This window comes from Anomaloglossus baeobatrachus, chromosome 2 (genome assembly GCF_048569485.1).
Source record: "Anomaloglossus baeobatrachus isolate aAnoBae1 chromosome 2, aAnoBae1.hap1, whole genome shotgun sequence".
Lineage (NCBI taxonomy): Eukaryota > Metazoa > Chordata > Amphibia > Anura > Aromobatidae > Anomaloglossus > Anomaloglossus baeobatrachus.
In genome coordinates this window covers 419349566-419371346 of record NC_134354.1, presented here as the reverse complement: position 1 = coordinate 419371346, position 21781 = coordinate 419349566, and the positions used below count along the sequence as shown (strand labels likewise).

General features: G+C 53.0%; 1 protein-coding gene across 2 annotated transcripts in view; it reads left to right on the top strand.

Annotated features, from left to right (window-relative positions):
• Positions 1-40: 40 nt before the first annotated feature.
• ZBTB8OS (zinc finger and BTB domain containing 8 opposite strand) overlaps positions 41-21781 on the top strand; it is a 40301-nt gene continuing 18560 nt past the window's right edge. Inside the window, exons 1-3 of one of the 2 annotated variants that reach the window (XM_075336167.1) lie at positions 41-181; positions 262-286; positions 807-928. In XM_075336167.1, coding sequence (XP_075192282.1) covers positions 100-181; positions 262-286; positions 807-928 — 229 coding nt within the window. In that variant the 5' untranslated portion in view covers positions 41-99. Of the gene's footprint in view, positions 221-261; positions 287-806; positions 929-21781 lie in introns of both variants that reach the window. The other variant, XM_075336168.1, reaches the window with a different exon arrangement.

The window sequence follows — 21781 nt, the reverse complement described above, 5'->3', positions numbered from 1 at the left end:
CAATCTGGTTAGCGCTGAAGGGGCGGAAGTTGTAGTCCAGTCACGTGACGGGAAGTGACAGATCACCCGGAAGTGTGCGGTTTGTGTGCTCCGGTAGAAATGGACGAGCGCTACTACACGATATCGGAGGAGCAGGCCGCTGTGAAAGCCAAGTACCCGGCTGTGGTGAAGAAGTATGAGTGTATGTGCGGCTGCAGCCCTCCTGTATGCTAGCACTTGTGTACGGCACTGCTCACTAATCCGCCACCTTGTCTCTTTCAGATTTGGATCACACCGCGGACGTACAGTATGTTTCCATTGCGGTGCTTGGTGACGGTAGTTTGTGTCTGGGAGCAGAGATTCCACAGCAGATCCGTCAGTGAGCTGCTGCTCACTTGGATCTGATCACGTGGGTTTATTATGCTCAGCTCCACTGGCCAGAAGCAGATGTGTGTGATGGGGGGGGGGGGGGGGGGAGTACTGGTCTCCTGCCACCCACTGGTGCCCAGACCGAGGTGATCAGCCAGTGTCTGCCCCACGTGTGAAATCTGTCCCTGCTGCTCCCAGGGCTGTGGTCTCATTATATCCAGACCTCCTGCACAATGTACTCTGAAACGCTGCAGCATTTTAGAGAGAATGTAGTTTGAAAAGTCAGTGAGGACTGAGAGACCGGACTAGTTTTCTGCCGCCCCCCATGATTGACACATGTAGGAGAGACCTGTCAATCAAGGAGAGGCTGCTATGTATTACTTTAGGGGCCTTGTAGATCTGGAATGCCTGGTTATAGAGCATTAGACTCACAGGTGGCATATTGTGTTTGTCTACAGGCTCCACGCATGGGGTGAAACGCTGGAGGAAGCGTTTGAACAGTGTGCCATGGCGATGTTTAATTACATGACGGACATAGAGACTGTGGAGCCTATAGATACAGTGGAGGTGCAAATAGAAGGTGAGTGCTCCTGAATAATTTAGGAATTCTTTTCTCACAGCACTATGTTTGTAAATATCAATCATCGTCACCTGAGATCCACGTCGCTTCTTAATTACCCGATACACGCTCCATCCGGGACGCTTTATACTATTCTAGTATCCTGATAGAACATACACATCAATGCGTCATTACACTCTGCCAAAATGAATGCCACGTTATATTATAGGGACCAAAGCCTCGTTATTCCAAGTCCCCATGCATGAGTAGGGTTCTACATTCCATTTCCTAGGTGTGTGTGTGTGTGTGTATATATGTGTGTATATATATATAATATATATATGTGTGTGTGTATATATTATAGAGAGATAGATGTTTGTTAAAGAAGGCCTCTTACCAATTTTTGTCTTATAAACCATACATTCCTGCACATAGTAGCAGGAGTCTGCGTAAAAATGTCTTTGTTGTTGTTGTTTTTTTTTTTATTTAATGAATTGTGGAGATACAGAGAGCCAAAATTACCAACACCTAATGTGGTGGTTTATCAATCAAATGGCCCTTTCGTTCAGCTCTGTGGGGATGGATTTTTATCCGAGTATGACACTGTCTAATCATAAAAAAGGCCATCGAGGTCAAGAACTGTGCCAGTGATTACCTGTCCTCGGTTCTCCGCTGCTCACACAACACTCCTTTATTTGTCTCATATAACCATGAACTTCATGTTAGTAAAGTGCCTGGAGAAAAGGTGGACAGCAGAATCAAAGTGAGGCATGTCAGGCAAAATTAGTGATGGGTCCTCGTTTTAAAGGAGTTGTTTAGACTCTAGAGAATAAAGTTTAAAAGGGTGGTTCACCCATATTTTTTATTGTCTAGATCAGACCTGGTCCTAGCTCGGAGTTGGAGGCGTGGCCTGATCTATGCCTCAGCTCAGCTCTCACTGCTGGGAGCTATGTACCCCGCAGTGCAGTGATTAGCAGCTGCCACGCCCCCTCTTGCTGCCAGTTATGCCCCTTTGGATGCTGGTCACAGTCTCTGGATGCCTTCCATGGCGTCTGTGCTCCTAGCCACGCCCCTTTTGCTGTCTACGCCCCCTCTGAATGCTGGACACACACTCCTCGGATGCCTTCCTTGTTCCCTCCTGCTGCTGTTGATACTGGCCACGCACCCTTTGCCTGCCCGTTCTACCCAGGATCCTCACATGTGACCGGCTCATCTGCACAGCGGCCACTTCAAAAACGTCTGTTCTGCAATTGAGGTAAGTGCACCAGTAGCAGCAGGTAGAGAGCAGAGTGCCTGCAGGAGGGGGGAGCAGGGGAGCAGCACTTGTGTCTTATCAGGTCCCCCCTGTGCCTGCAATAGAAGAAGCAGACACACAGGGGACTCAGAGAAGGCAGCCAGAGGAGCCGTCAGGCTCTGCTGCTGCAGTGCTGCCTACTTGTGCCCTCAGCAACCCCAGGGCCAGTGTGTATGCTCCCCACTGGCCACCAGGGCCAGTATGTATGCTGGCCACCAGGGCCAGTATGTATGCTGGCCACCAGGGCCAGTATGTATGCTGGCCACCAGGGCCAGTATGTATGCTGGCCACCAGGGCCAGTATGTATGCTGGCCACCAGGGCCAGTATGTATGCTGGCCACCAGGGCCAGTATGTATGCTGGCCACCAGGGCCAGTATGTATGCTGGCCACCAGGGCCAGTATGTATGCTGGCCACCAGGGCCAGTATGTATGCTGGCCACCAGGGCCAGTATGTATGCTGGCCACCAGGGCCAGTATGTATGCTGGCCACCAGGGCCAGTATGTATGCTGGCCACCAGGGCCAGTATGTATGCTGGCCACCAGGGCCAGTATGTATGCTGGCCACCAGGGCCAGTATGTATGCTGGCCACCAGGGCCAGTATGTATGCTGGCCACCAGGGCCAGTATGTATGCTGGCCACCAGGGCCAGTATGTATGCTGGCCACCAGGGCCAGTATGTATGCTGGCCACCAGGGCCAGTATGTATGCTGGCCACCAGGGCCAGTATGTATGCTGGCCACCAGGGCCAGTATGTATGCTGGCCACCAGGGCCAGTATGTATGCTGGCCACCAGGGCCAGTATGTATGCTGGCCACCAGGGCCAGTATGTATGCTGGCCACCAGGGCCAGTATGTATGCTGGCCACCAGGGCCAGTATGTATGCTGGCCACCAGGGCCAGTATGTATGCTGGCCACCAGGGCCAGTATGTATGCTGGCCACCAGGGCCAGTATGTATGCTGGCCACCAGGGCCAGTATGTATGCTGGCCACCAGGGCCAGTATGTATGCTGGCCACCAGGGCCAGTATGTATGCTGGCCACCAGGGCCAGTATGTATGCTGGCCACCAGGGCCAGTATGTATGCTGGCCACCAGGGCCAGTATGTATGCTGGCCACCAGGGCCAGTATGTATGCTGGCCACCAGGGCCAGTATGTATGCTGGCCACCAGGGCCAGTATGTATGCTGGCCACTGGCCACCAGGGCCAGTATGTATGCTGGCCACTGGCCACCAGGGCCAGTATGTATGCTGGCCACTGGCCACCAGGGCCAGTATGTATGCTGGCCACTGGCCACCAGGGCCAGTATGTATGCTGGCCACTGGCCACCAGGGCCAGTATGTATGCTGGCCACTGGCCACCAGGGCCAGTATGTATGCTGGCCACTGGCCACCAGGGCCAGTATGTATGCTGGCCACTGGCCACCAGGGCCAGTATGTATGCTGGCCACTGGCCACCAGGGCCAGTATGTATGCTGGCCACTGGCCACCAGGGCCAGTATGTATGCTGGCCACTGGCCACCAGGGCCAGTATGTATGCTGGCCACTGGCCACCAGGGCCAGTATGTATGCTGGCCACTGGCCACCAGGGCCAGTATGTATGCTGGCCACTGGCCACCAGGGCCAGTATGTATGCTGGCCACTGGCCACCAGGGCCAGTATGTATGCTGGCCACTGGCCACCAGGGCCAGTATGTATGCTGGCCACTGGCCACCAGGGCCAGTATGTATGCTCGCCACTGGCCACCAGGGCCAGTATGTATGCTCGCCACTGGCCACCAGGGCCAGTATGTATGCTCGCCACTGGCCACCAGGGCCAGTATGTATGCTCGCCACTGGCCACCAGGGCCAGTATGTATGCTCGCCACTGGCCACCAGGGCCAGTATGTATGCTCGCCACTGGCCGCGTGTCGAGCCGAGTGTCATGCGAGTATCCCTGCGTCTGAGGTCCGACTGTGCGTGCGGACCTCAGTTGTGAGAGGCGGGCTGGCACTGCGGAGGGGAGGGCGGGATTTATCTCCCTCTCTCCTCCGTAGCCGGCTATTGCCATTCTCGCATTGCAATCGCGGTACACCGGTGTACCGCGAGTGCAGTGCGATTTTTCTCTCGCCCCATTCCCTTGAATGGGTGCGAGAGGAGTCTCGCATTACAATCGCCGCATGCTGCGATTGTTTTCTTGGTCCGATTATGGCTGAGAAAATACTCATGTGCGTTGACACACAGGCTAATATTGGTCCGATTGGAATGCGATGTTTTATCGCACTCCACTCGCACCGATTTTCTCACCGTGTGGCTTAGGACTTACTATTTGTTTATGAAGGGTTAGTGTATATACTTTATACAGTATTTGGTATAACTGAGTTAATTATATTAGTCCGGCCCTATAAAACCATTCCAATTTCTCATGCGGCCCCGTGGGAAAATTAATTGCCCACCCCTGGTCTAGATCAATATTATATTGAGAAACAATGTTTCTCTCAAATACCTTATGTTGGCAATAGTGCCTGTGAGAGGCGCTATTGCAGACTGCTGTTCCCTGCTCCGTGACCTCGGGGATCCGGTGACATCACGTCAAGTTCTAGACATGTCACATCCCTGCGGTCGGCCCCGGTCTTCCTGAGTTACTGTGCTATGGGCGGTGTTTCACTGCTCATCACAGCCCAGTGTGTCTGCTGCTTGCAGTGCTCGGCTGTGAGGGAGGAGGGAGCTGATGGGCTGTGACGAGCGGTGAAACACTGCCCACAGCCCATCACTTACGGACACTGCGGCCGGCCGCGGTGTCAGGAACTTGACGTGACGTCACCGAATCCCCGAGGTCTGCAATAGAAATGCAGCGGTCTACAATAGCACCTCTCACAGGCACTATTGCCAACATAAGGTATTTGAAAGAAACATTGTTTCTCAATATAATATCGATCTAGACCAGGGGTGGGGAACCTTTTTGCTGCCGGGGGCCATTTGGAAATTTCTGCCAACCTTCGGGGGCCGCACAAAATTATCAATGTGAAAATGAACCAACTATATTTGGTCAAACAGTTTAACTCACCCTTACTGTAATGGCTGGAGCGGCTTCTCTTTGGTGCGGCTGTGATGTTCGGTGATACTTATGTTGCTTCTCTCTTTTCCAGGTTTGTCTCGGTCTGGAGCGCAGGCAACTCTTTGTGATAATAATATTGGTAGACTACATACATCACACAACAGACACAGGGACTGGTGTATATAAATCACAGGAGACACATATATGACTGAAGGGGCTGTTGGGATATACATCACACAGGAGACGCTGGGACTGCTGTATATACATCACAGGAGACACCTACATCACACATGTATATGCCCCCAGCCCCCTTCTATGATGTATATGCTTTCAGCCCCTCCTGTGAGGTATATGCGCCCAGCCCCTCCTGTGAGGTATATGCGCCCAGACGCTCCTGTGAGGTATATGCGCCCAGCCCCTCCTGTGAGGTATATGCGCCCAGCCCCTCCTGTGAGGTATATGCGCCCAGCCCCTCCTGTGAGGTATATGCGCCCAGACGCTCCTGTGATATGTACAGCCCCAACATCTCCAATGTGATGTATATACCCCAGCGTGTGATGTATATGCCTCCTAGCATCTCCAATGTGATGTATATATCACAGGAGGGGTTGGGGCATACACATAACAGGAGATGCTGGGGCATATCCATGACAGGAGATGCTGGGGGCATATACATGACAAGAGGGGCTGGGGAACAGACATAACTAGGTCACAGGGAGGCGTAAGCATTGCTGTGGGGCACAGACGGCACTGGGGTGGCACACACATCACTAGGGCAGCACAGAGAGCACGAACATCACTAAGTGGGGGGGCACGCAGACAGCACTAAGTGGGGGGGCACGCAGACAGCACTAAGTGGGGGGGCACGCAGACAGCACTAAGTGGGGGGGCACGCAGACAGCACTAAGTGGGGGGGCACGCAGACAGCACTAAGTGGGGGGGCACGCAGACAGCACTAAGTGGGGGGGCACGCAGACAGCACTAAGTGGGGGGGCAACGCAGACAGCACTAAGTGGGGGGGCAACGCAGACAGCACTAAGTGGGGGGGCAACGCAGACAGCACTAAGTGGGGGGGCAACGCAGACAGCACTAAGTGGGGGGGCAACGCAGACAGCACTAAGTGGGGGGGCAACGCAGACAGCACTAAGTGGGGGGGCAACGCAGACAGCACTAAGTGGGGGGGCAACGCAGACAGCACTAAGTGGGGGGGCAACGCAGACAGCACTAAGTGGGGGGGCAACGCAGACAGCACTAAGTGGGGGGGCAACGCAGACAGCACTAAGTGGGGGGGCAACGCAGACAGCACTAAGTGGGGGGGCAACGCAGACAGCACTAAGTGGGGGGGCAACGCAGACAGCACTAAGTGGGGGGGCAACGCAGACAGCACTAAGTGGGGGGGCAACGCAGACAGCACTAAGTGGGGGGGCAACGCAGACAGCACTAAGTGGGGGGGGCAACGCAGACAGCACTAAGTGGGGGGGGCAACGCAGACAGCACTAAGTGGGGGGGGCAACGCAGACAGCACTAAGTGGGGGGGGCAACGCAGACAGCACTAAGTGGGGGGGGCAACGCAGACAGCACTAAGTGGGGGGGCAACGCAGACAGCACTAAGTGGGGGGGCAACGCAGACAGCACTAAGTGGGGGGGCAACGCAGACAGCACTAAGTGGGGGGGCAACGCAGACAGCACTAAGTGGGGGGGCAACGCAGACAGCACTAAGTGGGGGGGCAACGCAGACAGCACTAAGTGGGGGGGCAACGCAGACAGCACTAAGTGGGGGGGCAACGCAGACAGCACTAAGTGGGGGGGCAACGCAGACAGCACTAAGTGGGGGGGCAACGCAGACAGCACTAAGTGGGGGGGCAACGCAGACAGCACTAAGTGGGGGGGCAACGCAGACAGCACTAAGTGGGGGGGGCAACGCAGACAGCACTAAGTGGGGGGGCAACGCAGACAGCACTAAGTGGGGGGGTGTCACAAACCACCGGGGGGGTCACTCAGAAATCCCCCGCGCTGGCTACCAGTACGTCACGATCGGGGGGTAACAAGCAGGAGTCACCCCTCCTTTATACCTCCCGACCGACAGACAGAGCACGTGACCCCCAGCGAAAGAACACTGGAAAATGGCCGAAGCAGGGTTATCAACCTGGGCAAATCCAGGTCCCCTCCTACCTTAGTGACCTCACAGGGAGCACTGCTCCACCCCTGGCTGGAGTTATGGACAAATTCACAACATGGAATATGGGCCATAACTTTGCCTGGGAGCGTCGTAGGCGGACGCCAATGCTCTCATTGTGACAGCTATGAATTTAGCTACAGAACGAGGGGACTCATGACCTGTCTACGAGTTCCCATATGGCTGATATCACGCCTGGGGTATTTCCCAAGCTCCCCCTTCCATAAAAAAGGTGTGCCAGCATCGTCCGCCTGCGCAAACACCATTTTTATGGTTGCCATATTTATCGGAGATATGGCTTGCGAGATATGAACCATTTTTTACTGGAGTCGTTCTGTCTGGCTACTTCCAAGCCTTGCTAATGAGATACAACTCTTGTTACAGGGTGACGGCAGGGAGCCATCCTGTGTCCATTGTCCGCACAACATCTCATCTCCATATCAGAGGAGATGGCTGTTGGAGGTGTAAGTGGGATGTGACACCTTCACAGATGCTGGACATTTGAGAACCAGAAGGGAGGGGGGCACTGCCAGGGAGTGATGAGAGCAATTATGACTTCTAGTCATAATTCCTCTTCATATCCCAGGATTTACCTCACACCTCCCCCCTTTTGAGGGCGCTAGGGGGCAGCACACTCCGGTGTTCCCCCGTGCGCCCGTCCGCGACCTCTCCTTGTCGGGACAGCCCGTCTGCGTTACCGTGGTCACGGCCCCTTTTGTGGCGAATGGTGAAGTCGTATTGCTGGAGCGCAAGGCTCCATCGCAACAATCGCCCATTCGTCCCAGAGACGGTGTGCAACCAGCTGAGGGGATTGTGGTCCGTCTCCACGATGAAGTGGCGCCCGTATAGATAGGGTTGCAGACGCTGCAGGGCCCACACTATGGCCAGGCACTCCTTCTCCATTGTAGAATAGGCCACTTCCCTTGGTAACAGCTTCCTGCTCAGGTACAAGACTGGGTGCTCTTGGCTCGCAGAGTCCACCTGGCTGAGCACCGCACCGAGGCCGAAGTCACTGGCGTCGGTCTGTACTACAAACGGCCGCGTGAAGTCGGCTGCCTGTAGCACGGGCGGGCTGGACAGGGCGTCCTTTAGGGCCCGGAAGGCTGTCTCGCAGTCCACTGTCCAATCGACTGCAGAGGGCAGCTTCTTCTTGGTGAGGTCCGTCAAGGGCTTTGCCAGGCTACTATAGCATGGAACAAACCTCCTATAGTACCCAGCGGTCCCCAAGAAGGACATCACCTGCTTCTTGGTCCTGGGGGTGGGCCAGGATGCGATGGCCTCCACTTTCTCAGGCTCGGGCTTCAGTGTTCTCCCGCCTACCCGGTGACCGAGGTACTGGACCTCGCTCATGGCCAGCTGACACTTTCCCGGCTTGATGGTCAAACCTGCCCGGTGGATCCGCCTGAGCACCTGTGCTAGATGCTCTAGGTGGTCCTCCCAGGTGGGACTGAAGACGGCAATGTCATCTAGGTACGCGGCCGCGTACCCTTCAAGTCCCTTGAGCAGGGTGTTGACCATCCGCTGGAAAGTGGCAGGGGCATTCCTCATCCCGAATGGCATCACCGTGGACTCGTACAGTCCAAATGGGGTAATAAAGGCAGAGCGTTCCCTGGCCTTGCGAGTCAGGGGGATCTGCCAATATCCCCGGCTCAGATCCATGATGGTCAGGTACTGAGCCCCGGCCAACTGATCGAGCAGGTCATCGATGCGTGGCATTGGGTACGCATCGGCGACCGTGACCGCATTGAGCCCCCTGTAGTCCACGCAGAACCGAGTAGTTCGGTCCTTCTTAGGGACGAGGACTACAGGCGAGGCCCAAGCGCTGTTGGATGCCTGGATCACCCCCAGCTTCAGCATCTCGTCAATCTCCTGGCGCATGTGTTGCTGCACCTCCAGGGAGACCCGATATGCTGAACGCCGGATCGGGGGATGATCCCCAGTGTCCACGTGATGGACAGCCAAGTCAGTCCTTCCGGGCTGGTTGGTAAACAACCCCCGGAAGGGGTGTAGGGTGGCCCACAGCTGGGACCGTTGGTCCTCCAAGAGCTGGTGGCCAACCTCCACATCCTCAATGGATCCGCCTGCCCTAACCTGGGCTAGCATATCCAAGAGGGTTTCCGCTTCTCCCTCCTCGGGCAGGTTGCACACGGGGAGCGCACATGCCTCCCGCTCATGATGTGCCTTCATCATGTTCACATGGAAGGGCTTCCGCCTTCCACGGGCAGGGTCCAGGGTGACCAGGTACGTCACAGGGTTGAGCTGCTGGTACACGAGGTATGGGCCTTCCCAGGCTGCCTGAAGCTTGTCCTGTGGTACGGGGACCAGTACCCACACCTTTTGACCCACTTGGTAGGTCCTCTCACAAGCGTTCTGGTCGTACCAACGCTTCTGATCGGCCTGGGCTTGAGCCATATTGTCGTGTACCAGTTGCGTCAAGGCCTGCATTTTGTCCCGGAAGCGCATGACATACTCGATAACCGACACTCCAGGGGTGGCCAAATCCCCTTCCCAAGCCTCTTTCACCAGAGCCAGGGGGCCCCGCACACGTCGCCCGTACAGGAGCTCAAACGGTGAGAATCCTGTTGAGGCCTGTGGAACCTCCCGGTAAGCAAATAACAGGTGTGGGAGATACCGCTCCCAGTCACGCCCATGGGAGTCGACCAACATCTTAAGCATCTGCTTTAAGGTGCCATTGAACCGCTCGCACAGGCCATTAGTCTGTGGATGGTACGGGCTGGCCACCAGATGTCGCACCTGGACTTGCTTACAGAGGGCCTCCATCAGCTGGGACATGAATTGGGTCCCCCGGTCAGTGAGCATTTCCTGGGGAAAACCCACTCGGGAGAAAATCTCCAGCAATGCGGTGGCCACCTTGTCAGCCCGAATGGACGACAAGGCCACTGCTTCTGGGTACCGGGTGGCATAGTCCACTACCGTCAGTATGAAGCGTTTCCCGGAGCTGCTGGGGATGGCCAGCGGGCCGACCAGATCCACAGCCACCCTCCTGAAAGGCTCATCGATGATTGGCAGAGATACCAGTGGGGCTTTGGGGCGTGGCCCCGCCTTCCCCACTCTCTGACAGGTTTCACACGAACGGCAGTAGGCAGCCACATCGGCCCCATTTTTGGCCAGTAGAAATGCTGGTTTAACCTGGCCTTGGTCTTAGCGATCCCTAGGTGTCCGGCCATCGGAATCTCATGTGCGATCCGCAACAACTCCGTCCGGAACGGATAGGGTACCACCAACTGTCGGTCCCTGGGCCACGCCTCCGGTGAACCCTGCTGGACCGTGGCCCGGTACAGCCGTCCTTGGTCCCAGACCACTCGCTCCGGGTCCGAGTCCGAGGGAGGCTGTGCCGCCTGCTCCTTTAGAGCTTTCAGGCTGTCGTCAGCTTCTAACGCTGCCTGAAACTCCTGACTAGATGTGGCCAGAATCGACGAGACTGTCACATCTTCAGTCAGTACCCCGGGACCTGTGTCCTGGCCTCCACCTGACTCGGCTGCCACTTGGTCAGAAGGGGAAGAGCTATCGGACCTCCGGGAGGCCCCTTGGCTTCCAGCACTCCCACTGCGGGTGACAGCGGCCACAGCCGCTGCGACCGTGGGTCGTGCCTGCTCCTCCTCCGTTCCTGACCAAGTCGCCGGTTCAGGCAGACCTACCTGGCTTCCTGACACCCCGGTTGTGGGGGAACCATGCACCGAGATCTTACCTGGGAGCACTTCCGCTCCTGGACTGGCCCCAATCTCACCTGCCTGTTCCCCTCCTGCAGCAACAGAACCCCGCTGTGAAATCTCTGGGGACCCCACATTTGCTGTGGTAGCCCCCACCCCACATACTGGTCCTCCCCCTGCAGCACCCTGCTCTCTGCTTATCCCTGCAGAGGGCAGCAGATCCCAGCTCACAGGCTGGTTACTTGTAGAGGCATTGTCACACCTTTCTCTGACCCCCTCCCCTGTCACAGCTGCAGCTGTGTGTGTGTCTATGGTGTCTGTGCAAGCAGAAATATCAGAGTTCACTCCCCCCTCTCTCACATCATTCATAGATAACACATTGACATTGTCAGGAGTCATGTCCGTACTGGCTGAAGGTTCAGCCCTTGGTTGGGGCCCAAACTGGGAGGTTATCTGCCCCAAATCTGTCCCAAGTAGCACGTTTGCAGGGATCCGATCAGTTACCCCCACCTCCCTCACCCCTCGCCCTGCGCCCCAGTCCACATAAATGTCAGCAACAGGCAGCGCCGGGTCAATGCCTCCAATCCCGGAGACAGCGAGGGTTTTTCCAGGGATCAAGTCTTGGGGGGACACCATCTCAGGCCGCACCAGAGTCACTTCCGAGGCGCTGTCTCGCAGTCCTATGGTCACAGACTGGCCGACGGTGACAGGTTGGAAGCTGTCCAGGGACCTACCACCACCCCCACCCACACAATACACCTTGGGCGGCCCTTGGGACGGGGACGGAGCCGGGGCCTTGGGACGCTGAGGGCACATGGCCTTGAAGTGTCCAGGTAGGTTGCACTGGTGGCACCGTCTTGGTTCTGCCACGGGCCTGGAGAGGGGAGTTGAGGGGGACACCCCCTGCAGTCTAGGGGCAGGTGGGGCAGTCGCAGAGTTCATCTTACCCCCTCTCCAGGTGCTGCTGGTGGCTGCTCTCCTGGCTTCAGGAGCCCGATTGTTGGTGTAGTCATCGGCCAGGGCAGCTGTAGCCGTGGACCCCTTTGGCTTCTGGTCCCGGATGAACTGGCGGAGATCCTCAGGGCAGTTCCACAGGAGTTGCTCCGTGACGACCAAGTCCAGGATCTCTGGCCCGGTGGAAAGCTGCAGGCCTTGGGTCCAGTGGTCGGCAGCTCGGGCAAGTGCCCGCCGGTGGTCAGCCCAGGAGTCCTTTGGTCCCTTTTGCAGGGTCCGGAACTTCTTGCGGTAGGACTCCGGAGTGAGGTTGTACTGTTGGATCAGGGCCCGCTTGATGGTGTCGTAGCCCTGATCTGCCTCAGCAGGCAAGTCCCCAAGGATATCCAGGGCCTTACCCCTTAAACGGGGGGTCAGGTATTTGGCCCACTGGTCCTTGTTCAGATGGTGCTGCAAGCAAGTCCGTTCAAAAGCAGTCAAGAAAGAGTCCAAGTCTCCATCCTTCTCCAGCACTGGGAAGTCCTCAACACGGACCTTTGGAAGTTTGGTGTCTTGAAGGTCACGTGCGGCTGATGAGGGCCGGAGCTGAGCTAGCTGCAGCTGGTAGTCACGCTCTGCCTGGCGCTCTTCACGCGCTGCCTGCCGCTCCGCAGCCTCAGCCTCACGCGCTGCTTGCCGCTCTGCCTGCCGCTCCGCAGCCTCAGCCTCACACGCTGCCCTGCGCTCTGCCAGGAGTGCCTGGTAGCCCTCCCGGTCTCCAGCCTGGAGTAGGGCCATAGCCATTTGAAGAAGGCTATCCGAGCCTCCCAGGCTCGGTGGAATGGCACGTGGTGATCTGCGGCCCGCTGCGGAGCCTGGTGCTTCACTGTCCATTGCAGAGCGGAGGGCTGGCATCTGGCTCGTTGAGGACCCTTGGGTGAGCTGCTCCTCATCTTGTCCATAATTGCTAGGTTGTGCGCTGTCCTCTGCAGAACGGTTTTCTGGCGTCGAGCTCCTGGAGGGCTCGTGGACAACCTCCTCATCGTCTCTGGCCTGAGCATCGGCCATTCCTTTGGCTTTGCTCCTGGTGCTCTCAGCCATTGTTGCAGACTTTGGTCACTGACACAGAACTGACACCTGATGCCTCCCCACACCTTACAGTATCTGCACTCTGACACTCTAGTGTTGAGCTGGTCTGAAGACCCCAGCAGCCACAGCTGCTGCAGGCAGTCTTTAGTGTCTGGGAGTATGGGTCTCACACTCACACACACTATTATCTCGATCCCACCGCTTGCCACCAATATGTCACAAACCACCGGGGGGGTCACTCAGAAATCCCCCGCGCTGGCTACCAGTACGTCACGATCGGGGGGTAACAAGCAGGAGTCACCCCTCCTTTATACCTCCCGACCGACAGACAGAGCACGTGACCCCCAGCGAAAGAACACTGGAAAATGGCCGAAGCAGGGTTATCAACCTGGGCAAATCCAGGTCCCCTCCTACCTTAGTGACCTCACAGGGAGCACTGCTCCACCCCTGGCTGGAGTTATGGACAAATTCACAACATGGAATATGGGCCATAACTTTGCCTGGGAGCGTCGTAGGCGGACGCCAATGCTCTCATTGTGACAGCTATGAATTTAGCTACAGAACGAGGGGACTCATGACCTGTCTACGAGTTCCCATATGGCTGATATCACGCCTGGGGTATTTCCCAAGCTCCCCCTTCCATAAAAAAGGTGTGCCAGCATCGTCCGCCTGCGCAAACACCATTTTTATGGTTGCCATATTTATCGGAGATATGGCTTGCGAGATATGAACCATTTTTTACTGGAGTCGTTCTGTCTGGCTACTTCCAAGCCTTGCTAATGAGATACAACTCTTGTTACAGGGTGACGGCAGGGAGCCATCCTGTGTCCATTGTCCGCACAACATCTCATCTCCATATCAGAGGAGATGGCTGTTGGAGGTGTAAGTGGGATGTGACACCTTCACAGATGCTGGACATTTGAGAACCAGAAGGGAGGGGGGCACTGCCAGGGAGTGATGAGAGCAATTATGACTTCTAGTCATAATTCCTCTTCATATCCCAGGATTTACCTCACAGGGGGCAACGCAGACAGCACTAAGTGGGGGGGCAACGCAGACAGCACTAAGTGGGGGGGCAACGCAGACAGCACTAAGTGGGGGGGCAACGCAGACAGCACTAAGTGGGGGGGCAACGCAGACAGCACTAAGTGGGGGGGCAACGCAGACAGCACTAAGTGGGGGGGCAACGCAGACAGCACTAAGTGGGGGGGCAACGCAGACAGCACTAAGTGGGGGGGCAACGCAGACAGCACTAAGTGGGGGGGCAACGCAGACAGCACTAAGTGGGGGGGCAACGCAGACAGCACTAAGTGGGGGGGCAACGCAGACAGCACTAAGTGGGGGGGCAACGCAGACAGCACTAAGTGGGGGGGCAACGCAGACAGCACTAAGTGGGGGGGCAACGCAGACAGCACTAAGTGGGGGGGCAACGCAGACAGCACTAAGTGGGGGGGCAACGCAGACAGCACTAAGTGGGGGGGCAACGCAGACAGCACTAAGTGGGGGGGCAACGCAGACAGCACTAAGTGGGGGGGCAACGCAGACAGCACTAAGTGGGGGGGCAACGCAGACAGCACTAAGTGGGGGGGCAACGCAGACAGCACTAAGTGGGGGGGCAACGCAGACAGCACTAAGTGGGGGGGCAACGCAGACAGCACTAAGTGGGGGGGCAACGCAGACAGCACTAAGTGGGGGGGCAACGCAGACAGCACTAAGTGGGGGGGCAACGCAGACAGCACTAAGTGGGGGGGCAACGCAGACAGCACTAAGTGGGGGGGCAACGCAGACAGCACTAAGTGGGGGGGCAACGCAGACAGCACTAAGTGGGGGGGCAACGCAGACAGCACTAAGTGGGGGGGCAACGCAGACAGCACTAAGTGGGGGGGCAACGCAGACAGCACTAAGTGGGGGGGCAACGCAGACAGCACTAAGTGGGGGGGCAACGCAGACAGCACTAAGTGGGGGGGCAACGCAGACAGCACTAAGTGGGGGGGCAACGCAGACAGCACTAGGGGGTACACAGCATTGGAAAGAAGACAGCACTGGGAGCTGCACACCCCACTGATGGGGCACGATGCTACACCGGTGAGCGGGAGGCGCAGGGGAGCGGGCGGTACACATACTGGGAGCTGCACACTCCACTGATGGGGCACGCTGCACCGGTGAGCGGGAGGCGCAGGGGAGCGGGCGGTACACATACTGGGAGCTGCACACTCCACTGATGGGGCACGCTGCACCGGTGAGCGGGAGGCGCAGGGGAGCGGGCGGCACACTCCACTGATGGGGCACGAGGCACCGGTGAGCGGGAGGCGCAGGGGAGCGGGCGGCACACTCCACTGATGGGGCACGAGGCACCGGTGAGCGGGAGGCGCAGGGGAGCGGGCGGCACACTTCACTGATGGGGCACGAGGCACCGGTGAGCGGGAGGCGCAGGGGAGCGGGCGGCACACTTCACTAATGGGGCACGCTGTACCAGAGAAGGGGCGGTGAGGGGGGCGTCACAATGCTGTGGGACGGAAGCGCACGCAGAGCGCTAAACCCACCCACAGAGTCGCGTTCTGAGCACGCTGACACCTGCTAGCGAAAGAGCTCATTGGTGCGTTCAAGCAGCACATGTGGAGATTTAAAGGGCCGGCGGCCGGTAAAACCACGGCGGTGGCCGGAGTACTGCGCCCCCGGGAATCTGCCCGGGGGCCGCACAAAAGGTCATGGCGGGCCGCATGCGGCCCGCGGGCCGGAGGTTCCCCACCCCTGATCTAGACAATAAAAAAATATGGGTGAACCACCCCTTTAACATTTTCATGATGAATGGCCGCAGCAAAATTTGTGGCGATTTAAATCTTAACGTAAGAAAAAGGGCAGGTATATCCAGCATTCTTAAAGGAAAATTCAAAATCGAAAACATGTTTATTGGAGATAGTTTAAAAGTAGGTGTAATAAAATAAAATAGATGTAGAACCTTTCTACTTGTTTTGAGCTGTATAAGTTCTTAATCATGACCAAATCTAAGCCTCCTGTCTTATACTCACCTTTCGGCGTCTTCACAGTTAACCGATGCCGCTCCGGTTCCGCAGTGACATCTTGTGACAGTAACTTCTGGTTGGACGGAAGTCAGAAGTTACGTCACAAGCTCCCAATGCATCTCTGAGAGCCTGAATAAGGCTCTCATAGACTTGTATTGCGTTGTGACTTCGGGCACGCTCTCCATAAAACACTGGAGTTTCCAGCAGGTCACAAATCACCAGAGCGACAACAATAATGAATTTGCCAGAAGGTGAGTATATTCCAAGGGCAGGGGGCTTGCATTTAAAGCAGCACTCCAGCAGAGCAAAAAAAAAACAATAGCAGTGGTGCTTTTATTATATGCTTTAACAAAAATTTTATTAGAAAGTATAATCCTCCCACTCTGGTTCAGACAAACGTGTTTTGAGTCTGAATAGAATAGGCTACAACTGGTCCATGTGGGGTTCATTTGCTAGTAATTTTCCCCAGGCAGAAAAGCTTCCCAACATATACAATTTCTCCTATTTTACGGCTGAATATAGTGCGTGCAATGGCAGGAAGCTTCTGCACCCATCTGCCATGTGGACGGGTGAACACAACTGAACTAGGACCCACTCACATCCACAATTTGCAGATATAACTGGCCTCGTTATTTCAATGGCAGGTTGAACCCAGGCCTTGTGTATGCGATATTAAAGATGTCTTCTTCTCACAAAATTTAGAGTTATTTTCATCTGAGAACTAAGGTTAGGAACTAGTTAAATGGGCACAAAACACATCTTTAAGTATTAAGAGCTGATAAATTGAGGCTTAATAGACAAAATATTTAGTTCATTTTTTTGTACTTGCCATAATCCATGAACGAGGACTTGCTAAACAGTTCTCCTAATTAATCCCAAGGGAAAGGGCCTGCCTTACAGGACAGTGATCCTAAAGAGACAACTGCCATTCATATATCGTGTCCAATACGCTGAGATTACCGATTATTGTGGTGCTATCCCTCCCATAGTAATCTCCCATCAAAAATAATTGAGGAGCGACTAGTGAGCAAGGCCTAAACTAAGGACGAAACGTTTATACAGTTGCAAACTTCACACAGAAAAAAAACACGTTTGAAAATAATCTCTGGAGAGTGCAGTGATTTTCTTGATTTTTGGACTTTGAGTTTTCACTTAGTTCACTGGCACCTCAAAAATCCTCGGAGTGTGCACGCCTAAATATTTTTGTATTACCCAGTATGTCATGGTCTGATAGGGGTTACCAACCAATGACATACTGGATACGTCATGGCGATCACAGGCGCTGTGCCCACGCAATCACCGCCTGGTCTTCGCTCTCATTGCCAGAAGTGGCGCCTGGATAAGCGCTATTGCTCCCCTAAAAAGAAATCAAGCAAAATCTGCTGCATCAAATCCAAATGCCTCTCTCCCTTCTGAGCCCTACAATGTGCCTAAACCACAGTTAACATCCACATGTTTGGCATTGTTGTAGTGAGGAAGTCCGCTTAATTTACGGGGTGCAGGTTTCCAGAAGCACAAGCTGGGTACAATGTACAGCCACTACAATATACTGAGCACAACAAGGGCTTATTTGCAATTTTTATTTCTGCAACATTCACTGTGTTTGACACCATGGGTGTTTTCCAGAGACAAAATCATCACTGCATCCATAGATTAATTCTCAGAGGGGTGTAATTTCCAAAATGTCACTTGAGGTGGTTTCTGCTGTTTTGGCTCTTAGAGTCTTCCCAAATTGAGTCTACAAACTATTATAGGAAAATATGTGCTCCAAAAATAAAATGGCGCTCCTTCCCTCCAGTGCTCTGATTTGGGGCCAAACAGTACTGTACAGTCACATGTGGGGAGGGGGGAGCCAGCACTGCCTATGAATGGCATGCAACAAATAAGTGTAAAATTCACAAATTCATTCCTTACTGTACCATAATGCAAAATTAGATTTTTCGCAAACAATTGATTAATAATTTGAGCCACCCCTGCCACGTCACGGCAAATTTCAATAGGGGGGTCCTACTCTATATTGTATAAATTACCATTGTGCCATATGGCCATCTAAATATTTTAATAAGCAGAACCATATAAAAGCAACACATATACCTGTGACATCTCCGAACCGCTCCCATGTTGCAAAGACAGACAACTGCGAATAAAGGCAGTCCAGGTGCCAGCATATGCAGCAAGGCCACATACACTAGCACAATGTCAGAACTGGCCCTCAGTGTCAGACCAGCAGCCATGGATAAAGGTGGAGCAGGTCCAAGTAAATGGTGCTTAATTAATGATGCCTGTGGAACAGGGTGAGGTGCGGGGTCTAGTTACCAAAATGCAGTCAAATGTGAGGGTTTCCACTGTATAGGCACATCAGGGACTCTCCAAATGTGACATGGCGTCCGCTAACGATTCCAGCCATTTTTGTGTTGAATAAGGCACCTTCCCTTCCGAGCCCTTCCGTGCACTCAAACAGTGGATTTCCAACAAATGTGGAGAATCTGTGTACTCAGAAGAAATTGCACAGTAAATTATATGGTGGATTTTCTCCTGTTACCCTTGTTAAAATACAAAATTTGGGGTTAAAGTAACATTTTTGTGGGAAAAAATAAAATTACATTGTATTATTTCATGTGAAGCGCCTAATGTGTTAATGAATTTTTTCCATTTTGGTTTTGAGCAGTGTGAGATGTGCAGTTTTTTTTGAATGGTGTAACTTTGGGGTATTTTTTTTTTATTTTTTTTTTTTTGTCATCTAGGCCTCTGAAAGTCACTTCAAATGTGATTTTGTTGAAAAAATGAAATTGCTGATAATCCAAAGTTGTACTGATGTAAAGTAGACATGTGGGAAATATGTATTAACTGTTTTGTGTGACCTAAAGGGGTAGTTCACCCATATTTATTTGGTATATCGATATTATGTTGGGAAACAATGTTTCTCTCAAATACCTTATGTTGGCAATAGTGCCTGTCAGAGGCGCTATTGCAGACCACTGTTCCCCATCGCCTGACCTCCGGGCTCCGTGATGTCACGTCAAGTTCCTGTTGACCTGACATCACCGCAGCCGGCCCCAGTGTCCGTGAGTGATGGGCCGTGGGCGAAGTTTCACAGCTCCTCACAGCAGAACGCTGCAAGCAGGAGACACGCTGGACTGTGACGAGCGGTGAAACGCCGCCCACAGCCCGGTGACTCAGGAATACTGTGACCGGCCGCGGTGATGTCAGGTCAGCAGGAAGTTGACGTGACCTTACCGGATCCCGATTTCACGGAGCCCGGGGTTCAGGTATGGGGAACAGCAGTCTGCAATAGCGCCTCTCACAGGCACTATTACCAACATAAGGTACTTGAGAGAAACATTGTTTCTCAACATAACATCGATATAACTAATAAATATGGGTGAACCACCCTTTTAATTCTTTGGTTTAGGAGCATAAAATTTGAGGTTTTTCATAAACACAAAAAATGTACTAAATTTACCAGTAACTTAACCCCTTCAGCCCCCGGGCATTGTGTTTTTCCGTTTTGTTTTTTTTCCTCTTTCTTCCGAGAGCCGTAACTTTTTGATTTTTCTGTCAATCTTGCCATATGAGGGCTTGTTTTTTGCGGGACGAGTTGTACTTTTAAATGAAACCATAAGTTTTACCATATAGTGTACTGGAAAACGGCAAAAAAATTCCAAGTGCGGAAAAATTGCAAAAGTGTGATCGCACAATAGTTTTTGGAATATTTTATTCACAGTGTTCACTATATGGTAAAACTGATGTCATTGTGATGCCTGAGGTCAGTGCGGGTTTGTAGACACCAAACATCAATAGGTTTACTTGTATTTAAGGGGATAAAAAAAAAAAATCACAAGCTTGTCCAAAAAAAGTGGCGCACGTTTTGCGCCATTTTCCAAAACCCATAGCGTTCTCATTTTTCGGGATCAATGGCTCAGTGACGGCTTATTTTTTGCGTCTCGATCTGACGTTTTTAACGGTTCAATTGTTGCGCAGATGCTACGTTTTGATCGCCTGTTATTGCATTTTGAGCAAAATTTGTGGCAACCAAAAAACGTAATTTTGGCGTTTGGAATTTTTTGCTGCTACGCCGTTTACTGATCAGATTAATTTTATGTTTTGATAGATCGGGCATTTCTGAACATGGCGATACCAAATGTGTATATTTTTTATTTTTTTAACCCTTTAATTTTCAATGGGGTGAAAGGGGGGTGATTTGAACTTTTAGGTTTCTTTTTTTTATTTTTTAAAACTTTTTTTTATTTTTTTTTTTATTTTACTAGTCCCCCTAGGGCGCTATAGCGATCAGCAATCTGATCGCTGTGCCCTATCTGCAGATCACAGCTACAGAGCTGAGAACTGCAGATACGCTGCTTTACTTTCAATGCCGGCTGTATTCCGGCATTGAGAGGAAGTAACTCATGTTACATCACATGACCCTGTGCTACCATGGCAACCACCGAAAGTCACGTGATCATGTCACGTGTCTTCCGATGGGGCGGGGTAAGTCACTGTCATGGCGGCGCGCATATACATATTGCTGCCAGATTTTGTTAGCTAGATGTAAGGGGTTAATGGTCGCGGGTGGAAGCGATTCCACCCGCGACTAGCAGGCACACGTCAGCTGTTGAAAACAGCTGATATGTGCGCGGATGGCCGCCGCCTGCCCACGGCAGGGGGCGGGGATTAACTGCACACGATCCATGACGTACCCAGTACGTCATGGGTCGTTAAGGGGTTGAAGTACAATAAGTCACGAAGAAACAGTCTCAGACTCACTGGGATCTAATGAAGCGTTCCAGAGTTATTACCTCATAAAGTGACACTGGTCAGAATTGAAAAAAAATTGGGCTGTTCAGGAAAGTAAAAATAAGATCCAGGGTGAAGGGGTAAAGATCTCACCCTATCATTATCATCACTACAGTTTTGTGGTGCTTCAAACAGCTGATCAAATGGAAAAAGGTTTTGTCTGTCATCCATTAAAGGGAAGGTGTTATCCAAAAAAAGAAAAAAATTTCAATAACTGAAAAAATGTAAAGTATTAATGTTATGTTTAAATAGTTTTTAATTGAGCAACATATTAAAAAAATAAGCGTTTGATATTTTCTATGCTATGTGCCCACAGTGCTTTTTTTTTTTTTTTTTTTTCTTCAGCACAAAAAAAGCTGCTTTTTGTATGCTTCCTTTCATGTTTTCATGATTCTTTTCATGCTGCTTCTTATGTATTGAGATAGGGAAAAAAGCAGAAACAATTAACATGTCGCTTCTTTTTCAGCAACAAAAAAAGCAGGGAAAAAAGCACTGTGGGCACAGCGTGTCACGATTCTGTCTTTGCTGCATTGCATTTTCCTTGCTTTTTATTGGTTAAAAAAGCATGAAAAAAAGCCCTGTGGGCACAAGACAAAGAGCAGCTGCTGAAATCCTACTGTAGAACTAGCTCACATTACAAGTGCAGTAAAAGTGGGCAGAATCTGCTCTCCTGTGTGTGATGTCACCTCCCCCTCCCAATCTGGGTGTTTCCAAAAACATAAGTGAAGATAAAGTTTAGGATCACAGTGCGGAGCCATTTTGTTCGTGACTGCAAAGTGATCCTAATATGTCTAAAGTGTCACCAAGGACAGCTGCATAGTGCTCCCCACATAGCACTTTGGACGTCCCGATCCAGCAGTGC